At 50.1% G+C, this 18,306-nt stretch overlaps 1 protein-coding gene across 1 annotated transcript; it reads right to left on the bottom strand.

Annotated features, from left to right (window-relative positions):
* Positions 1-2,173: 2,173 nt before the first annotated feature.
* Positions 2,174-15,879, bottom strand: LOC111145414 (cytochrome P450 2E1). The gene is made up of 9 exons (XM_022500292.1): positions 15,679-15,879; positions 14,587-14,746; positions 8,049-8,198; positions 7,575-7,735; positions 6,999-7,175; positions 5,795-5,936; positions 3,913-4,100; positions 3,345-3,486; positions 2,174-2,578 (listed from the first exon to the last, which is right to left on the bottom strand). The coding sequence occupies exons 1-9, from the start codon at positions 15,853-15,855 to the stop codon at positions 2,391-2,393; spliced, it is 1,485 nt and encodes a 494-aa protein (XP_022356000.1). The 5' UTR covers positions 15,856-15,879; the 3' UTR covers positions 2,174-2,390.
* Between the last annotated feature and the right edge of the window lie 2,427 nt (positions 15,880-18,306).

The raw sequence follows: 18,306 nt of genomic DNA, 5'->3' as shown, positions 1-18,306 counted from the left end.
TAATGTGGCAGGATACAAAGTCAATGCACAGAAATCAGTTGCTTTCTCGCACACTAACAATGAAAATACAGAAAGGGGAATTAGAGAGCTGATTCCATTTACTATTGCACCAAAAACCATAAAACACCTGGGAATATGCCTGACCAAGGAGGTAAAGGCTCTGTGCTCCATTTCTCCCTTTTGACATGGGAGTGTCTATCGGATGACTGCCCCACCACATAACTCCTTTGGCATCATGGGTAACAGCTGGAGAGAGGTTCTGCTTGAGAAGAAACAGTGCCTCCAGTCTGACCCCCATCTGATTCAGTGGGTATTTAGAGGAGACAGGATTTAGGACTTAAACGCTGACTGCAAGCAGTAAGACTTTGAAGCTGCTGGGATGGAGGGAGCGTGTTCTACGCTGGGAAGATGTGAATTCGGGGAAGCTAGGAATGGAATGCTATAGACTAAATGTCTGTGTCCCCCAGAATTCCTATGTGGAAGCCCTAATCCCAGTGTGATGGTCTTAGGAGGAATGGCCTTTGGGAGGTGATCTGACCATGAATGAAACCAGTGCTCTTAGGAAAAGAGGCCAGAGAGCTACCTACTTCCCTTTCTGCACATGAGAACATAGCAGGAAGTCACCCATCTGCGACCCAAAAGCCATCTGCCCTCCCCAGAACCCCACTCTGCTGGCATCCGGACCTTGGACTTCCAGCCTTCATACCTTTCAGTCAGTGATAAACCCGAGTCTGTGGCGCCTCGTTACAGCAAACAGAGCAGTCATTCCTCCGTTCCCGTGTCCGCCCCACCCTTTCTCTTCCTGTTCTGCCCAAGGTGGTTCAGATCAGTGGAGGGTTTCTTAAGTTCAGACTAATTTTCCAGCTAGTTTTACCGGGCAGTCCACGCTTGTCCTTGAGGGGACAGCAGGGCTCGTTAAGAGCTGGAGCTTGGGAGACCATAACATGGAGGCATTCTGGAATGTGCTGAAGAGGAACCAACCCAATCCTGTTGATAGCCAGCTGCTGCCCGAATCCGTTGAACACTCACACCCCAACACCCCCCACTCTCCCTCCCAACGTTTTCCATCACTTTTGAGTACTTTAGGATTTTCCTAGACATTCTCTCAACTTTAAATCCCCAGAGAAAATGAAAAGACACGTTCTTATCTTTTTCTGTTGGAAGCAGTATTACCCCCGTGTAGGTGTGTCAGGAAAATGACAGACAGCTTTCAGAATGGAGCAGCCGGTCCTCAGTTTGTGATTTGCCCATCTGTCAGTGTTGGTTTTGCTAGTGCCTCATGGTGGGTAGGATGGCACACACGTCCCAATCCCGGAGCCCAAGGTTATGCCACCTTACCTGGAGAAGGGGTTCTGAATGTGCGATGAAGGTAGGAGCTCTAAGACAGGGAGACGATCCTGTGTTATCTGGGTGGACCCATGATCATCACAGGACCCGTATAAGAGGGAGGCGGGGGGTCAGCCCAAGAGAGACTGAAAGCTGCTGCGTGACTGGCTTCGAAACATCACTCATTTTATGAAGGAACATTTATGCAGGACTTCTGGTTGCCTCACAGCTTCCAAAGACTCGCAAGCCTACACCGCCCGGCCCTCATGGGCTATGGGGTAGAGGGGCCTCCATCAGGCCCGTCCCACAGGGGGGCAGTCAGAGCATGAAGGCTGAGCACCCAGGGGGCTTTGGGGAGAGCTGACAGGGTGCGGACAGAGTTCTTGTTCCAAACTCCTCTTCTGCTTCACGACATGTTTTAGTTCACTGAGCCGATTAATCGTTATTTCCTCATTTCTGCCTTATTCCACCCAGGGTTCCCACGAGCCTAGAATTTTTGTTCCAGGTACGAAGTCACATTTTAATGATAAGAGATAAAAACAGATGTCTATGTTGACTTTTCGGGCATATTTTAATCTTAAAATATAGCACGTGGTGCTGAGAAGCGAGCCCAAAGGAACTTCTTATCCCAGGGACAGATGGTAGGAGATACATTTTTGACATGGTTGACAAGCCTTCAAAGGTCTATTATTTTCCGCTTTTCCAAACTACAGAACAGCATCGGTATTCTTTTTTGTGAGCCCTGGTGGCCGGCTACTGTGCTTTCCTGGAAGATGTGTGTTTACCTTCCCAGAGTACCGCTCACCCTTGTTTCCAGGGACCCCGGCACAGACTCAACTAGGTCGCAGTTTGTTTCAATTTGTTTAATTAGCTTTACACAAATTTCATCTGATGCACATAACTGTGGAAAGCAGCATCTCTGGCCCAATTTATTCCCTGTGAAGCGAACTGCTTTCACTGAGACTCTGCAGAAAGGGTCTTCCTGGAGGTGCTGAGGGGGTGTGGGGGCGTGGGGTAACTCCAGGTTTGCCCCAGAGAGCCTGGGGCGGGGGTGGGGCTGGTTTTCAGCCTGAGCGGGGAATGAGACAGAGTTTGTAATGGGGTGGGATCTTGGCAAACCCGACTGCCATGGGACTGAGGTCAATATCCTTGGGGTCAACAAGAGACTTCAGGTTAAAGTGTTGCAGAATAGCGGACAAGAACAGGAACAATTCCATGCGAGCCAGGCCTTCTCCAACACACACCCGCTTTCCTGGAAGTGACAACAGTGCTCCTGAGATTCTGAGGCAGCACAGGTGAGGCAGCAGAGGGGGGCTGGGCGGAGGAGGTTGTGGGTAAGCTGTCACCCTCAAGCAGAACGGACCCCTCTCTGCCCCTTAGAAGGAAGCACATGACATCGTTCAGTATAAAAATATCCGTGATAGACATATTCGGGGACAGGGCTTCATACGGTCTCCTTCACCAGGACTCAGCAGCATAAACCTATATGGGATTGGAACAGGGATCTCTGCCCAGTGCTCCCCTAACATCCTGCAGGAAAGAAGTGGGGCCACAGCTGGAAGGTGGCCTCTAACACGGAGTATCAGGGATTTGCCTACATGGACTCCCTCCCACCAACCACTGAGGAAGGGCCCTGGGAGAGACCAAGGGCCCGAGAGAGGACACCAGGACACAGCCTAGGGAAGGCCAGAGTGTCCCATGGTGAGTCCCGGTAACCAACCCTGAGGTTTCATTTATTGACCCTTGTTTAAAAGTATGGAGAATTCGGTAATAAAGTTTTGAGGGATTTTCACTAAGCACTATTGGATAGGATTTTAGCACTGGATGAAGAACAGTATCTGCTATGCAGAAGGGGAAATTCCTCTCATTCCTAGGACCTCTGATGAGAAGATGCCATTTGGCCTCTGTGGACGAGAAGAAGACATCTGGGTCCCCGTACAAGTGCTTGACCATGGCAGAGAGCAGGAATGAGGGACAGTTCCCAGGGAAGACCCTACCTACATCTTCACTCGTCTTACCTGCAGAAAATGCTTTAAAATAGTCACTATATTTGAACTTCCCATTTTCATTCAGAAAGTGCTCTGGCTTAAACTTCTCTGGATCAGGGAATTCTTGCTTGTCAAACAAGAGGGAGTCCAGGGTTGGAATTACAACCGTGCCCTAGAAGGAACAAAGGCTAGCGTCAGTCAAGTTGCCAGAACATGGGCTTTCCACGGGGACTCCCGGCGGGGGAAGTCGTCTGCTTCAGGACTAGATGGGAGGCAGTCAGGGGTCAGTTCTAAAGAGAGGCGAGAGCTCTAATCTCATCACTGGAGGAGCTCATGGGCTAGATGGTACTACCCGTGGTTCCTGGGGTGGAAGTACCACAAAGCCAGGCACTGGCCCAGGGGTCCCCTTCCAGATTTTCTCCACTGCTTGGTCACCAGGTCCATGTGAGGACTGCTGGGGAAGCAGCACTCCAGGGGGCAGAACTCTGGCCTGGCCCCCACCATTCAGCCACATCTGTCAAGGGACTCTGCCTTCCCGTGGGCCAGCAGACGGGCTGGCGGGTGGTGCTCAGGGTGTGCACATCAGGCCCCATCTGACCTTGGGGATGATGTAACCTCTGAACACCGTGTCCCGGTTTGCTTTGTGGGGCAGGTTGGAGGGCAGGAGGTCGACGAACCGCTGAATCTCGTGCACCACGGCGTCCATGTAGGGCATCTCCAGCCTGTCCTTGATGGCAGGGATGCGGCTTGGCCCGATCACCCTGTCGATTTCTTTGTGGAGTTTCTCTGCCGAGACATGAAGAGGACAGATGCAGAGGACCCGCTCCAGGCCGGCTCACACCCACCCGCCCGCCGAGCAGAGGCTTACAGGGCACTCTCAGCAGTGCTTGGGGGTGTCCTGGATGCTGGAGACCCTTGGATAATTCCTCCACGAAGGCCAATGAGAGTCACGCTCTGTGCGGCTAGGGTCAGCTGTTAGCTGATGGCAGCTAATCCAGTGCCTGACCTGACGCCCGAAGTAGAGGGTAACAAAAAGGTCTTAGAAATTTCAGGTGGAGGGACGCCTGGGTGGCTCAGTTGGTTAAGCAGCTGCCTTCGGCTCAGGTCATGATCCCAGCGTCCTGGGATCGAGTCCCACATCGGGCTCCTTGTTCTGTGGGGAGCCTGCTTCTCCCTCTGCCTCTGCCTGCCACTCTGTCTGCCTGTGCTCTCTCTCTCTCTCTCTGACAAATAAATAAATAAAATCTTTAAAAAAAAATTTCAGGTGGAGGGAAATCTCTGTATTAATCATTACCCCCAGCTGGTTTACTGCGCGCTTCAGGAGCTGTGGAGGTGAGAGGCAGAATGCAAACAGGTGCATGTGGCCTTCTGCATGAAGAATGGAGGAGCAGAGTCCGGACCTCCCTCTCTGACAAGTTGCTGGGGCCTTTGCAGTATGCTGAGTGAATGACAAAGTCATGTGCTGTATGGTTCCCAGGTAAAAGTGTAAAACTCCTGCTGACACTGAACCAGCACTAAGGGTACGAAGCTGAGTGCAGAGGTGACACACACAGTCCTGGGACAAGCCTGGGGTGGGCAGGGCTTCAGCAACAGGTTTCCAAGAGCCCCAAAGCAGCTCCTGTGAAAGGCTAACACGTGTCAGATCCGGCAATGGTGTGTGGGTGTCAGTCCTATTTACTTTCTGTCTTTTTCTCTATATTGGAGATTGCTCACAACTAATCACAGTTTCTCAGGCTATAGTCCCCCCGGTCCAGACTGGTCAGAAGTTCTCAGATCTGTGGAAGGCTTTGCTCCAGAGACTTGGGCTCCTTCACCCCTAACCCTTCTGTGAGACAGAAAAAGCAATGCCTTTGGGGTCAGGTCTGATCCTGCACAGGTCACAGTCCGCATCCCTGAGGGAAATTACCTCGTATCCCAAAATACCTGCCCTTAAGAATACAGTGTATTTCAGGGCTCCTACCCATGCATGGCACACAGCAGGAGCCAAATTATTATGAGCAGCAGCAGCAAGCTTGCCTCAGGGTGATGAGTGTTCCCCGGAGCAGAGCCCAGGGGCAGCCGGGACGCTGGGGCAGGCTCTTAGCCATAAGGACACCCTCACCCCATCCTGCCCTCTCTCTCTGTGCTCTGTGTAGCCAGCCAGGTCTTGTTCTGGGGCAAGGTAGACATTATTTTCACTGTCATAAGTAGGTTATTTTGTGCAGCAGAATGCAGAAGGCATTGCTTTTCCACATGCTGCTGCAGGCTCTTCTGTTCTGAAATCAGGTATGTGTCAGTGGGGCACGGGGCACAGCGTCCAAGAGTGCCAGGCACCCATCATACAGGAGCGCTTCCACTGAATCCAGGCGGTGACCCCCGTGTCACTGCCATGAGGCTTAGCAAGCAAGGCCAGCCTTTCATTTCGCAGGCAGAAAGCTGCACCCTAAACACTCCGGCCTGACAAAGTGTGGCCCCAGAACCCTGTCTCCTGTGCAGCATACCTTCGACCTCTGGATATTTCATGAGGACCAGGAGCCCATATCTCAGAGTGATGCTGATGGTCTGTGTGCCCGCAATGAACAGGTCAGCCACAGTCACAGCAATATTGTCCAGGGTGAACCAGGGCTCTGAACTGTATCTTTCCTGCAGACATTAGAGATACACAGGGACTCCATTAGAAGAGCTCCTCGGTGGATGAGAAAGAGACCTCTGTCTCCCTCCACCTCAAACACACCCAACAGCCTTGCTGTCAGCTCCACAGGGAGGAGAGGGCAGATGTGCATGAAGTTATCCTGTGGAGACATGATCATCTCCATGGCACAACTAGGGAAACCAAGGCTCCCAGAAGACCTGCCACAGGCAGGACTGTGCTCCTCCCCTGGGCTGTGCAGCTCTAGTGTTCCTCCTACAGAGCGGAGCCATGGGGGGTGGGGCAGCAAGGAGTGCAGTAAGACTCTCCCTAGTCCTGAGCCATGACCTCCAGCTGCCCGGGACTGAGCTGTGGGGCCCATGCTAACAACCCAACGCACACACTGCACTGGGCCTCCTCCACACCTACAGTCAGCACCATTGGGTCTAGGAGGCAGGGAAGTCACCAGGACGCCACACACCCAGGAGGGGCAGTGAGGAGCCCCACTCGTGGAAGAGTTTCTCAGACAGCCCCCCGCAGTTATCCAGGAATTCACATACTGTTCTAGAAGCACAAGAGATGTCAGAGGAGAGAGGAGAAGCTTCACCATTGGGGTGGGGGTCCCAAAGGGCTGTCAAAAAGATGATGCTGGATGGACCTGGAAACCCATGAAGTCATGTACAATTTGGGGTTCACATGCTGATGAGGAGGGTGGAGGGCTTCTCCCCAAAGGAGACACAGTCATCAAAGTCAGAAATGGTGAGGAAGTACAGCCTGGAGGGAACCACCATGAGGGGCCACACACCCGGCCTGGCGGCCAACGAGGGCGTCCCCAGCAAAGCCACCTTGCTGACCAGCGTGTGCATGGTGAGGCCAGCCGGGCAGGCAAGGTCTGCACCCCCACACACACAGGTGGGACGGTTACATGAAGCCAGGGTGTGGTCAGACCAGGAACATCAGAACATGCGCCTGGGGGCCGCAGGAGTGTCACGGTGTCGACCGCCATGTGCACGCGCCTGTCCCACAAGCAAACGTGTCTAGCTGGGTGGGGTCGGGGGGCCAGCGTCCGCACGTACCTTCTGCAGCTCCAGGAGCAGGCAGTCCGTGAAGTCCCGGAGGCAGCCGGTGTTGAGTGACCGCTGGTGCTCCTTCACTCTTGCCAAAGTGTAATCTTTTATTTCAGACACGTTTCTTAATATTTTCCAATGGCTTCCAGGCAGGTAGTGCAGATAGCTTGGGAAAATGTTATAAAGCTAGAAAAAGAGGGGGAGGGATTTCTATTTTCTTTTCCAGATGCAACACGGTTTTATGTACTGGGCTATTTATTTCCTCCGACTTGAACTCATGGATGTCATATTGTGATATTTAGAACATTTGGGCTCACATCGGCACCACGTTGTGGGGTGTGTGGGGTCGCATGTTAGCAGGGTCCTGTTTTAAAGGGTAAAACGGCCTCCCGTGGTCAGCAAGGCAAACACTGGGCCCATGGATGTCTCCAGAAGCAACCTCCAGGCTCTCAGATGGTGAGTTGCACTAGCCCTGGGTGTTCCCTGGTTTTGTGGTCCTGTCTGCCTGTCCCCCAGGTCCAGTCCTCATTCTTTTCCTAACCTCAGTGGAGCAGACATGGGCAAGTGCAGACTAAGGGGCCTCACTTGGAGCCAGCCCGTGCTGAGCAGCCTGAAGTTCTCATTGAAGAGCCTCTGTATCCTCAGGCCAGTCTCGTCTGTGTAGTCGAAGTGCTTACGGAAGAGGATGTCAGCGATGACGTTGCAGGGGGCAAACCCCAGCAGAAAGGTGGGGTCGAAGGGCTGGCCTGCAACACAGGGGAGCGGTCAGGCCGGCTCCCACCCACTCACACTTCCCAGAGTCTGTGATCTGTTGTCCTAAACATCCCCATAATTCTACAAGGCTTGTGGGAGCCTATTGTTGGGGTGGGGGGGGTCCCTTTACTTTCCAGTTATTCCAGATAAACACACCGGACATGGAGAGGACCAGAGCTGCAGACGGTGTCTGTGGATTAAGGCAACCCTCTCAGCTCCAGCTGCTTCGGTTCAGTCCGGGATCTCGCAGGCCCACCAAGGCTGCCCCCCAGACCATGTGTGCAAAGACCCGGTGGCCACACGCACCCTGGGTGCCCCTGAGCGCCTCCAGCAGGAAGGGGATCTCCCTCTGGATCCGCTCTTCGTCGCCACGCTTCCCCATGCCGTAGTCCCGGAGCGTCGTCAGGGAGAGTCTTCGGGTGTCCTTCCAGCCTGGTCCATTGTTGAAAGTAATCCCTGGGGAAGAGGGGACAGCAGAGCACTTACTGCACGCCCCGGGGCAGAGTGACAAGGTGAGCAGCTCCAGGCGGGAGGGACCCAAGTGGTGAACTGACCGGCCTGGGCACCCAAGCACCGGGGCTCCTGGTGTCCAGAATCCTGGCTTGTGCCCTAATGCTGGCTTTCCACCTGACACCTCACCTCCCCCGGTGTTCTTCCCACCATCCGTTTACTGCCTTTGTCCACTTTGCCCAGAGGCTTCCCACATGAAACAAAACCACAGCTGCCCACCAGTGAAAGCCCCTGCCCCTTTTCCAGAAGTTGTGCTGTTTCCACTGGTTTCGAACTTCCACACTACAAATTAGAAAGTGTCCTTACTGAAACCTGAGCTGTCATTCAGCTCCCAGACTCTGCCAGCCTCTGGATATGGGAAGACCTCGTGCACATTCCCCTTGGAGGCGCAAGCAGAGGTCTGAGGGAGGCCGAGGCACTGTGCATCCTAGAAGGAAGTCTGGAGGGTCAGAGGCGGGGAGGGGGATGGAGGTGTGAGATGAGGCGGGGAGGGACCAGGTGTGAGATGAGGCAGGGAAGGGGATGGAGGTGTGAGATGAGGCAGGGAGGGGGATGGAGGTGTGAGATGAGGCAGGGAGGGGGATGGAGATGTGAGATGAGGTGGGGAGGGACCAGGAGGTGTGAGATGAGGCAGGGAGGGGGATGGAGGTGTGAGATGAGGCGGGGAGCGACCAGGAGGTGTGAGATGAGGCAGGGAGGGGGATGGAGGTGTGAGATGAGGCAGGGAGGGGGATGGAGGTGTGAGATGAGGCAGGGAGGGACCAGGAGGTGTGAGATGAGGCAGGGAGGGGGATGGAGGTGTGAGATGAGGCAGGGAGGGGGATGGAGGTGTGAGATGAGGCGGGGAGGGGGATGGAGGTGTGAGATGAGGCGGGGAGGGACCAGGAGGTGTGAGATGAGGCAGGGAGGGGGATGGAGGTGTGAGATGAGGCGGGGAGGGGGATGGAGGTGTGAGATGAGGCGGGGAGGGGGATGGAGGTGTGAGATGAGGTGTGGAGGGACCAGGAGGTGTGAGATGAGGCGGGGAGGGGGATGGAGGTGTGAGATGAGGCGGGGAGGGGGATGGAGATGTGAGATGAGGCGGGGAGGGACCAGGAGGTGTGAGATGAGGCAGGGAGGGGGATGGAGGTTTGAGATGAGGCAGGGAGGGCCAGGAGGTGTGAGATGAGGCGGGGAGGGGGATGGAGGTGTGAGATGAGGCGGGGGGAGGGGTAGCACTGGTCACACTAGGGTCCAGTTCCACCCAAAGAGAACATGAGATAGAGACAACAGCTGGCTGGACAGCATGGCCCCTGACTGGGTGGGAGTGCTTGGAGCGTACATGGCACCCAGGGTCCTCCTTAGAGGGGCCGTCCATTGAGAGATGGCATTTGGGTTCCTGCATTTGGGTCTGTGCATGAGGAGCTTTGGGTGCCTGCAGGACCCTGTGGAGCCTGCTAGGTGGATGCCGGGGACACAGCTGGGCAGCCCAAGAGGGATCCCAGGCATGTGTGACCATACTCCCATGTGTCTGTGGGGTCCACTGATGTCTCAGCAGTGGGCTCCAGTGGCTCCATCCTCTGGTGGCTGCAGCAGACAGATCCTGCCCCAGGACGTGGGGCAGACAAGCGGGGGGCACTAGAGAGTGTGCCCTTGGCAGGCCAGAGGCCAGAGCTATGGGCTAAGGGTTGAGAAACTGGCAGGGAACGTAGAAAGTAGGAGTGCCCAGTGGACCTAAATGGCTGTGACATGGGGGCTGGGGGGGTGGACAAGGAGACAGACAATTTTAAGATGGTTCTGGAAAGAATTGTGTAGCAGGGGGAAGGTGGGAGAGGCCAGAATATGTGAGCAATGGACAGAGAGACAGAGAGACAGAGACAGAGACAGAGAAACAAGACAGAGACAGAGAGAGACAGAGGGACAAAGGGGAGACAGAGAGAAAGAGTTGGAGACATAGACTGAGACAGAGAGACAAGAAACTGAGACAGAAACAGAGAGACAGAATGACAGAGACAAAGAGAGACAGAGAGAGACAGAGACAAATAGATAAGACAGAGACAAAGAAACAAGACACAGAGAGATGAGAGACAGAGTGACAGAGACAAAGAGAGACAGAATGACAAGACAAAGAAAGAGAGACAAAGGTAGAGACATAGACAAAGAGATAAAACAGAGAAAGAGAGACAAGACAGAGACACAGAGAGACAGAGGAATAAACAAGGAGAAGAAAGAAAAACACTGACAAAGACAGAGAGACATATGAACAAAGACAGAGACGAAGAGACAGAGAGAGACAGAGGGACAGAGAGACAAACACAGAGGCAGAGAGACAGACAGAGATAGAGAGACAGAGAGGGAGATCCCAGAGGAGCTAAGACTTTGGAACCCCAAACAGGCTGAAATAGAGACAGTAACGCTTCTGGGTCAGCGCCTCACAAACATTCACTGAAGTGAAATTTATTGGAATTAATGTGGGCCCTGTGCTCAGTACAATGTTGACAGTTAACATTTGCATCATTATGTCTAGGGCATCAGAGGTGTCCCATGGACAGGGTCTGGGCCACGTGGCACATGTGAAAATAGGACTTGGGAACCACAGGCAGGACAGGACAAAGCCCCATGAGTCCAACGCATAAAATGTGAATATGGCCCCTGCCTGGCTGCATTCAGGGGCCCATGACTTGGACCAGGGGTGGCAGGTAAGGGCTCCCTGGAACCAGGATGAAGCTCCTTGACCCCACAACTCCTGCTCTTGTGGGGCAGCAAAGCTCCTCTTGTGTTAATGATAAAAACTGAGGAAGTTAACTTTGCTTTCAGCAACCCCAAAGATGTAAAACCAGCCCACAATGTCCAAGAAAGAAAATCAGATGCCACTGACGGTGATAGGGTTCGACCTTGTGCAAGTAGATGGGAATGAGGGGACGGCACATAAGAACAGCAGACACAGCTGGAAGCACATCAGTTGGAAATTTCTACATAAAGTGGATACAGGTTTTCTAGAGATTTGTCACCAAAGTTAACTAAGGAAAAACTAGAGGCTTCTGGGTTTTGTAGGGTAGACAGGACACTGCTTTCTTCCTCATCTACTTTAGAATCTCACTAAAACTACGTGAGCCAGTACCATGCTATCTTGGTGATCACAGCTTTGTAGTAAAGCTTGAAATCTGGCAACATGATGCCCCCAGTTTTGTTTTTTTTTTTTTTTTTTCAACATTTCCTTAGCAATTCAGGGTCTCTTCTGATTCCATACAAATTTTAGGATTGTTTGCTCCAGTTCTTTGAAAAATGTCAGTGGAATTTTGATCAAAATGGCATTGAGAGTATAGATTGTTCTAGGCAGTATAGACATTTTAACAATGTTTATTCTTCCAATCCATGAGCATGGAATGGTCTTCCATCTTTTTGTGTCTTCTTAAATTTCTTTCATGAGTGTTCTGTAATTCCTAGAGTACAGATCCTATACCTTTTTGGTTAGGTTTATTCCCAGGTATCTTATGGTTTTTGGTGCTATAGTAAATGGAATTGATTCTCTAAGTTCCCTTTCTGTATTTTCATTGTTCGTGTATAAGAAAACAATTGATTTCTGTGCATTGAGTTTGTATCCAGCCACATTACTGAATTGCTTTATGAGTTCTAGTAGTTTGGGGATGGAGTCTTTTGGGTTTTCCATATAAACTATCATGCCATCTGCAAAGAGAGAGAGTTGGACTTCTTCATTGCCAATTTGAATACATTTTATTTCTCTTTCTTGTCTGATTGCTGTTGCTAGGACTTCTAATACTATGTTGAACAAGAGTGGTGAGAGTGAACATCCTTGTCGTGTTCCTGATCTCAATGGGAAGGCTGTCCCCTTTTCCCCATTGAGGATGATATTTGCTGTGGGTCTTTCATAGATAGATTTTATGAAGTTGAGGAATGTTCCCTGTATCCCTATACTTTGAAGCATTTTAATCAGGAACGGATGCTGGATCTTGTCAAATGCTTTTTCTGCATCAATTGAGAGGACCATGTGGTTCTTCTCTATTCTCTTACTAATTTGTTCTATCACATTGATTGATTTGTTAATGTTGAACCACACTTGCAACCCAGGGATAAATCCCACCTGGTCATGGTGGATAATCTCTTTAATGTACTGTTGGATTCTATTAGCTAGGATCTTGTTGAGAATGGGTTCAGAAGGACACTACATCATTCTTAAAGGGTCTATCCACCAAGAAGATCTAACAGTTGTAAATATTTATGCCTTCAATATGGGAGCAGCCAACTACATAAAACATCTGTTAATCAAGATAAAGAATCATATTGATATTAATACATTAATAGTAGGGGATCTTAACACGCCACTCTCAGTAATAGACAGACCATCCAAGCAGAAAATCAATAAAGAAACAAGAGCAGTGAATGACACGTTGGACCAGATGGAACTCATAGATATATACAGAACATTCCACCCTAAAACAACAGAATACTCATTCTTCTCAAGTGCACATGGAACCTTCTCCAGAATAGACCACATACTGGGTCACAAATCAGGGCTCAACCAATACCAAAAGATTGAGATTATTCCCTGCATATTCTCAGATCATATTGCTTTGAAACTGGAGCTCAACCACAAGGAAAAGTTCAGAAGGAATTCAAACACCTGGAAGCTAAAGACCACCTTGCTTAAGAATGTTTGGATCAACCAGGAAATCAAAGAAGATCTTAAACAATTCATGGAAACCAATGAGAATGAAGACACTTTGGTCCAAAACCTATGGGATACAGCAAAGGCTGTCCTAAGGGGGGAAAACATAGCCATCCAAGCCTCCCTCAAAAAAAATTGGAAAAATCCAGAATACAGCAGCTCTCGTTACACCTTAAAGAACTGGAGAATCAAAAACAAGTTAAGCCAACTCCACACACAAGAAGGGAAATAATCAAGATAAAAGCAGGATCAATGAGATAGAAACTAGAGATACAGTAAAACACATCAATGAAACTAGAAGCTGGTTTTTTGAAAAAATCAATAAGATTAATAAACCATTGGCCAAACTAATCCAAAAGAAAAGAGAGAAGACCCAAATTAATAAAATTATGAATGAAAAGAGATTACGACTAACACCAAGGAAACAGAAACAATCATCAGAAATTATTATCAACAGTTATGTGCCAATAAGTTAAGCAACCTAGAAGAAATGGATACATTCCTTAAACCTATAAACTTCCAAAATTGAATCAGGAAGAAATTGACAACCTGAATAGACCAATATTTAGTAACGAGATTGAAGCAGTGATTAAAAACCTCCCAAAAAAACAAGAGCCTGGGACCTGAAAGATTCCCTGGGGAATTCTACCAAACTTTCAAAGAAGAAATAATACCTATTCTCCTGAAGCTTTTTCAAAATATTGAAGCAGAAGGAAAATTTCCAGACTCTTTTTATGAAGACAGCATTACCATGATCCCTGAACCAGGCAAAGACCCCACCAAAAAAGAGAATTTCAGACTAATATCCCTGATGAATACGGATGCTAAAATGACAGTGAGCAAGTGGAAAAGAATCAGCATACACGGTCGGGGGACAGGCAGTGGTGGGCAGCAAGTTCACAGGGCTGTGAGCTGGAGGAGCTACGAGCAGGTGCCCGCAGGGGCTTCAGGATGTCCCAGGAGGCACAGGAGGTAGACACTGGAGTCAGGAGTCTGGATGACACTCAGGTAAAGACTCCAATAAACACTCAGACCACCAGATCCCTAATACGAGGTAACTGCCTATTCTAGATATGGGAACCCAGGCTCTGAAGACATAGGATGCAAAGAAAGAGAGGTGAGGCTGGCAAGACGGGATCCCGAGGAAGTCCCTTTGCGAGCTGGGGCTGCTGTGCTCAGAACAGCACAGGTGACATATCAGAGGCCTCCAGGGTTAGAATGTGAACTGCAGCTGCCCACAGCCCCACAGACAAGCGGGATACCTCGGGGGCATCGGTGCCTGGTCTTAGGTGCGGGGCCTCGGGGAATGGAGCACCAACACCCAGAAGCAGGGGGCGCTGTGAGTGAGAAGAGCTTCCCAGACTGTGGCCCCAGGAGGCTGGAAGCTCTGTGGGAGGAAAGCACAGCTCATCCGCCAGAGGCATTTCCCTCTGTGGTATTTCTCTATAACACACCTGTCCTGCTGGTCAGAGTGATGGTGCGGGAGGTCCTGTTTTTTTGGTTACAAGTCTGTCATAGAAGGTTTCAATAAAGTCTGTCCTAAGCACCTGAACTGTTGAGGGTCTCCTTACTCTTCCGTTTTGTTGTACGCTCTGCTATGTGGTCATCATCCCTGGTATTTCCCTGGCTCCCACCCACCATAGGGGTCCTCTGAAAAGTGGGGCTCACCTCTGTCTTTGTGCAACTGGAATGCAAAGGTTTCTCCTCTGCCAGAAAGGTCATTCTTGTGGTCAAGCAGAGCTTCCTTCACCGCCTTGTAGCCATGCAGGACCACAGTGAGCTGGGAGCCCAGGTACAAGGTGAACACTGGCCCGTACCGCTCTGCTAGCTGCAGAGACAAGCAAGGAGCCAAGTGAGACCACTGGGAACTCAGGGAGGAGGTAGGCCAGGCTTAAAACCCAAAGTTGTTGTTGACCAAGAGAACACAGAGGGATCTGGGAAAAAACAGTCTTTGTCCAGCCTGACTTGGGAAGACCCTTCACATAGAGACTTTCTTCTGCAGGGAGCAAGGGTCCAGAATGCCTGAGCTCCTTGACAAAATTAACTTGGTGGGCTGGCTCCTGTCCCACCCCTGAGGATCTTTTGCCAACATATGCCCCATCACCCTCACTGTCTGCCATCCCCGAAGTCCCAGACCCCACGGTGCTGCAGGAGGACCCTGAGTCAGCACTGTCCTGACCTTCACAAGTCCATCCTCCATGGTACACAAAGCACTGTCAACATCTCCCTTACCTCAAACACTTTCCCCACATGTTAGGTGCCTTATGGCATTCTTTTATTAACTCATGGAATAGATTTAGCAACTCATTCAGTTTTTAGATTCGTTAGCTCATTCACTATTCACAACAGCTGTGGACAGAGGTACTACACCAGAGGTGGGTCGACACCACTTTTCACCCTGTTCTTTGGCATCTACAATGTGCATCTGGTGGGAACACATGGCCCTCCTTACATTGGGACGGTGAACAGCAGCAGCCCCAGACACACTGGCCTCACCTAGCCATCCACTGACAAAGCATTTAACCCACGACTCAAGCAGGCTTCTGGGGCCGGCCACGGCCAATGCCCACTCAAGAGCTCAAGGTCCAAGCTGTACCACTAACTAAATATCTTTACTATCCCTCTTGGATGCTACTGTTAAGTCAGTTCACTCATAACAGACTGGAATTGAATAACAACTTGTCTGAAAGTGAATTGAATGCACACATACTATGTCTAATCTCTGAATTCTCCTCCCCTAACTAACAATATTTCTCTTACCTTGGTGAAAGACTTTGGAACATTCTTCATATCTAACTGAAGAAGATTCCCGATAATGGGCAGTGGAAAAGGGCCGGGGGGCAGTTTCCAGCTGCTGTAGATCTGTTTCCCAATAGATATAAGCATTAGGGTGGCCATCCATACCAACAGGGCAACTGTGATGCCCAAGGCAGCCATGGTGACTTTGGGGTCACTGCTGACTTGTGCGAATGCTCTGAAGCCACAGCTTTTATAATGCACCCTCAGGAAGGAGGGTGACCAGCCAACCAATCCCATCTTCCTTTTCCTCTCACCCAGCGTATTAGTTTATTATTAGCTACTGTTGGCCATCATTTCAAAAGCTGACTCCTGTGGTGGTTGCATCAGAGAAACTCTATCCTGGCACCCACCTTTGATGTTCAGTATCTATCAACCCTGGGTGCTGGCACCTGCACCAAAGTCAGCCAACAGCGTCCAGGGAAATACCACACTGGACCTTGGGTCAGAAGATCACAGTGGTTTGGACAGGGGGGTTCAGGTTATGTTTACAGGGGTGGCTTAGGGGCCAGATATAAGGCAACATCAATTATGTGCTGGTGAGTACCTCCATGGCAGAGTACTGGATCTCATGCAACAAGAGTCTTCACATCTGCTCAGGCTCCCACTGGCTGAGAACAGCTGTGTCTGTACACATTTCCCGAGGGTGTACATGTGGGGAGGGAGCCCAAGGGCAGGTGCTGGTGAGCCTGGACCACACAGGGGTGCAGCTGTGCTCTGGGGCAAGGTCCCACTGTTCCAAGGGCCTCTGGCCATAATGCTGCTGAGCACCCAAATAACATCAAATTCTAAATACAGGACTACATATCTTTTGAAAATAGTGACATTTTTGAGTACTTCTTTTCAGAAGCAAAGCCTTTTTGTTCGTCTTGCATCTTATTCAATTGCCTGGACCTTCTAGGACAATGCTAACGAATGGTGATGACAGAACTGGTCTGGTAGGAATGAGGTCCTTCGGCAGGCTCTCCATCATGTCTGTTGTTGGAAGTTTGTGGCAAAGACTCAGTCACACTGGAGCCACCGTCTTGCCTCCCTAGTTAACAAAGAGTACCTTGGATGAGTGTTGAGATGATAAAATAGTTTTCTAACTGAGATAATCCTGTGACATTTCTCTTGGGTCTGCTGCATGGTGCTGACAGCACTCACAGCGTGACATCACCCCCAGTGTTTTCATGGGGTGACTCTCTTTTCACATGCTGATGGACTCAACTTAGTAACAGTACTTTTGGTTATTTTGTATCTATGTCCGTAAATAGAATTGGGGGGCAGATTCTTATGTTTATTAGGTTCTTGCATAAGAATTGTGGGTGAGCAGGGTGGTGGATATTAAGGAGAGCACAGATTGCATGGAGCACTGGGTGTTATATGCAAACAATGAATCTTGGAACACTGCATCAAGAACTAACGGTGTACTATATGGTGACTAACATAACATTTAAAAAAAAAAAAAAAAGAACTGTGCTAACTCAAGAGAACAATTGAAATGCCCTCCATCTTTCTTTATGTCTGAGATGCTTTAAACCATCAAGAAATTATCTGGACTTTGAAATGTTGTTAGAACTCACTAGTGAAACAACATGGAGAGACTTTATTGAAGTTAAACAATTATTTGTAAAGATTAAAAGACCATCTTAATTAAGAAAGTAAAACATGTTCTTTGTAACAAATTCAAACAATACAAAACTGGATAAAGCAAAAAGTGGGAGTCCCAGGTTCTCCCTACAGAGGTAGCTTTCTTACTTTAAGACTTATTAAGAAAGAAAAATTGCTACCAATTCTTTTTTGTTATTTCTGATTTTTGTTAGACTTATTGAAAGATTTCCTTTGAGGGCATCCGGGTGGTTCAGTTGGTTAAGTGTCTGTCTTTGGCTCAGATCATGATCTCAGGGTCCTGGGATAGAACTTCATGCCTGGCTCCCTGCTCAGCAGGAAGTCAGCTTCTTTCTCTGCCATTCCCCCTGCTCATGCTCATACACTCTCTCTCAAATAAATAAATAAAGTCTTTTTTTTAAAGATTTTATTTATTGAGAGGAGTCAAGATGGCGGAGAAGTAGCAGGCTGAGACTACTTCAGGTCGCGAGAGATCAGCTAGATAGCTTATCTAAAGACTGCAAACACCTACAAATCCAATGGGAGATGGAAGAGAAGAAGAACAGCAACTCTAGAAACAGAAAATCAACCACTTTCTGAAAGGTAGGACTGGCGGAGAAGTGACTCCAAAGCGACGGGAAGATAGACCGCGGGGGGAGGGGCCGGCTCCCGGCAAGCGGCGGAGCAACGGAGCACAAAGTTGGGACTTTTAAAAGTCTGTTCCACTGAGGGACATCGCTCCAGAGGCTTAACCGGGGTGAAGCCCACGCGAGGTCAGCGTGGCCTCGGGTCCCGCGGGGTCACAGAAGGATCGGGGGTGTCTGAGTGTCGCAGAGCTTACAGGTATTAGAACGGGGAAGCCGGCTACAGAGACAGAGCCGAGGAGTGACTCTCAGCTTGGGGTTACCTTGAACCGGTCGCAGGCTCAGTCAGCTCGGAGCGTGGCCGGAGGCCAGGGAGATGGGAGTAATTGGGCGCTGTTCTCTGGGGGCGCACTGAGGA

The sequence above is a fragment of the Enhydra lutris genome, unplaced genomic scaffold, assembly GCF_002288905.1.
Source record: "Enhydra lutris kenyoni isolate GAN:26980312 unplaced genomic scaffold, ASM228890v2 scaffoldscaffold12, whole genome shotgun sequence".
Taxonomy (NCBI): domain Eukaryota; kingdom Metazoa; phylum Chordata; class Mammalia; order Carnivora; family Mustelidae; genus Enhydra; species Enhydra lutris.
This window is presented reverse-complemented; position numbering and strand designations above follow the sequence as displayed.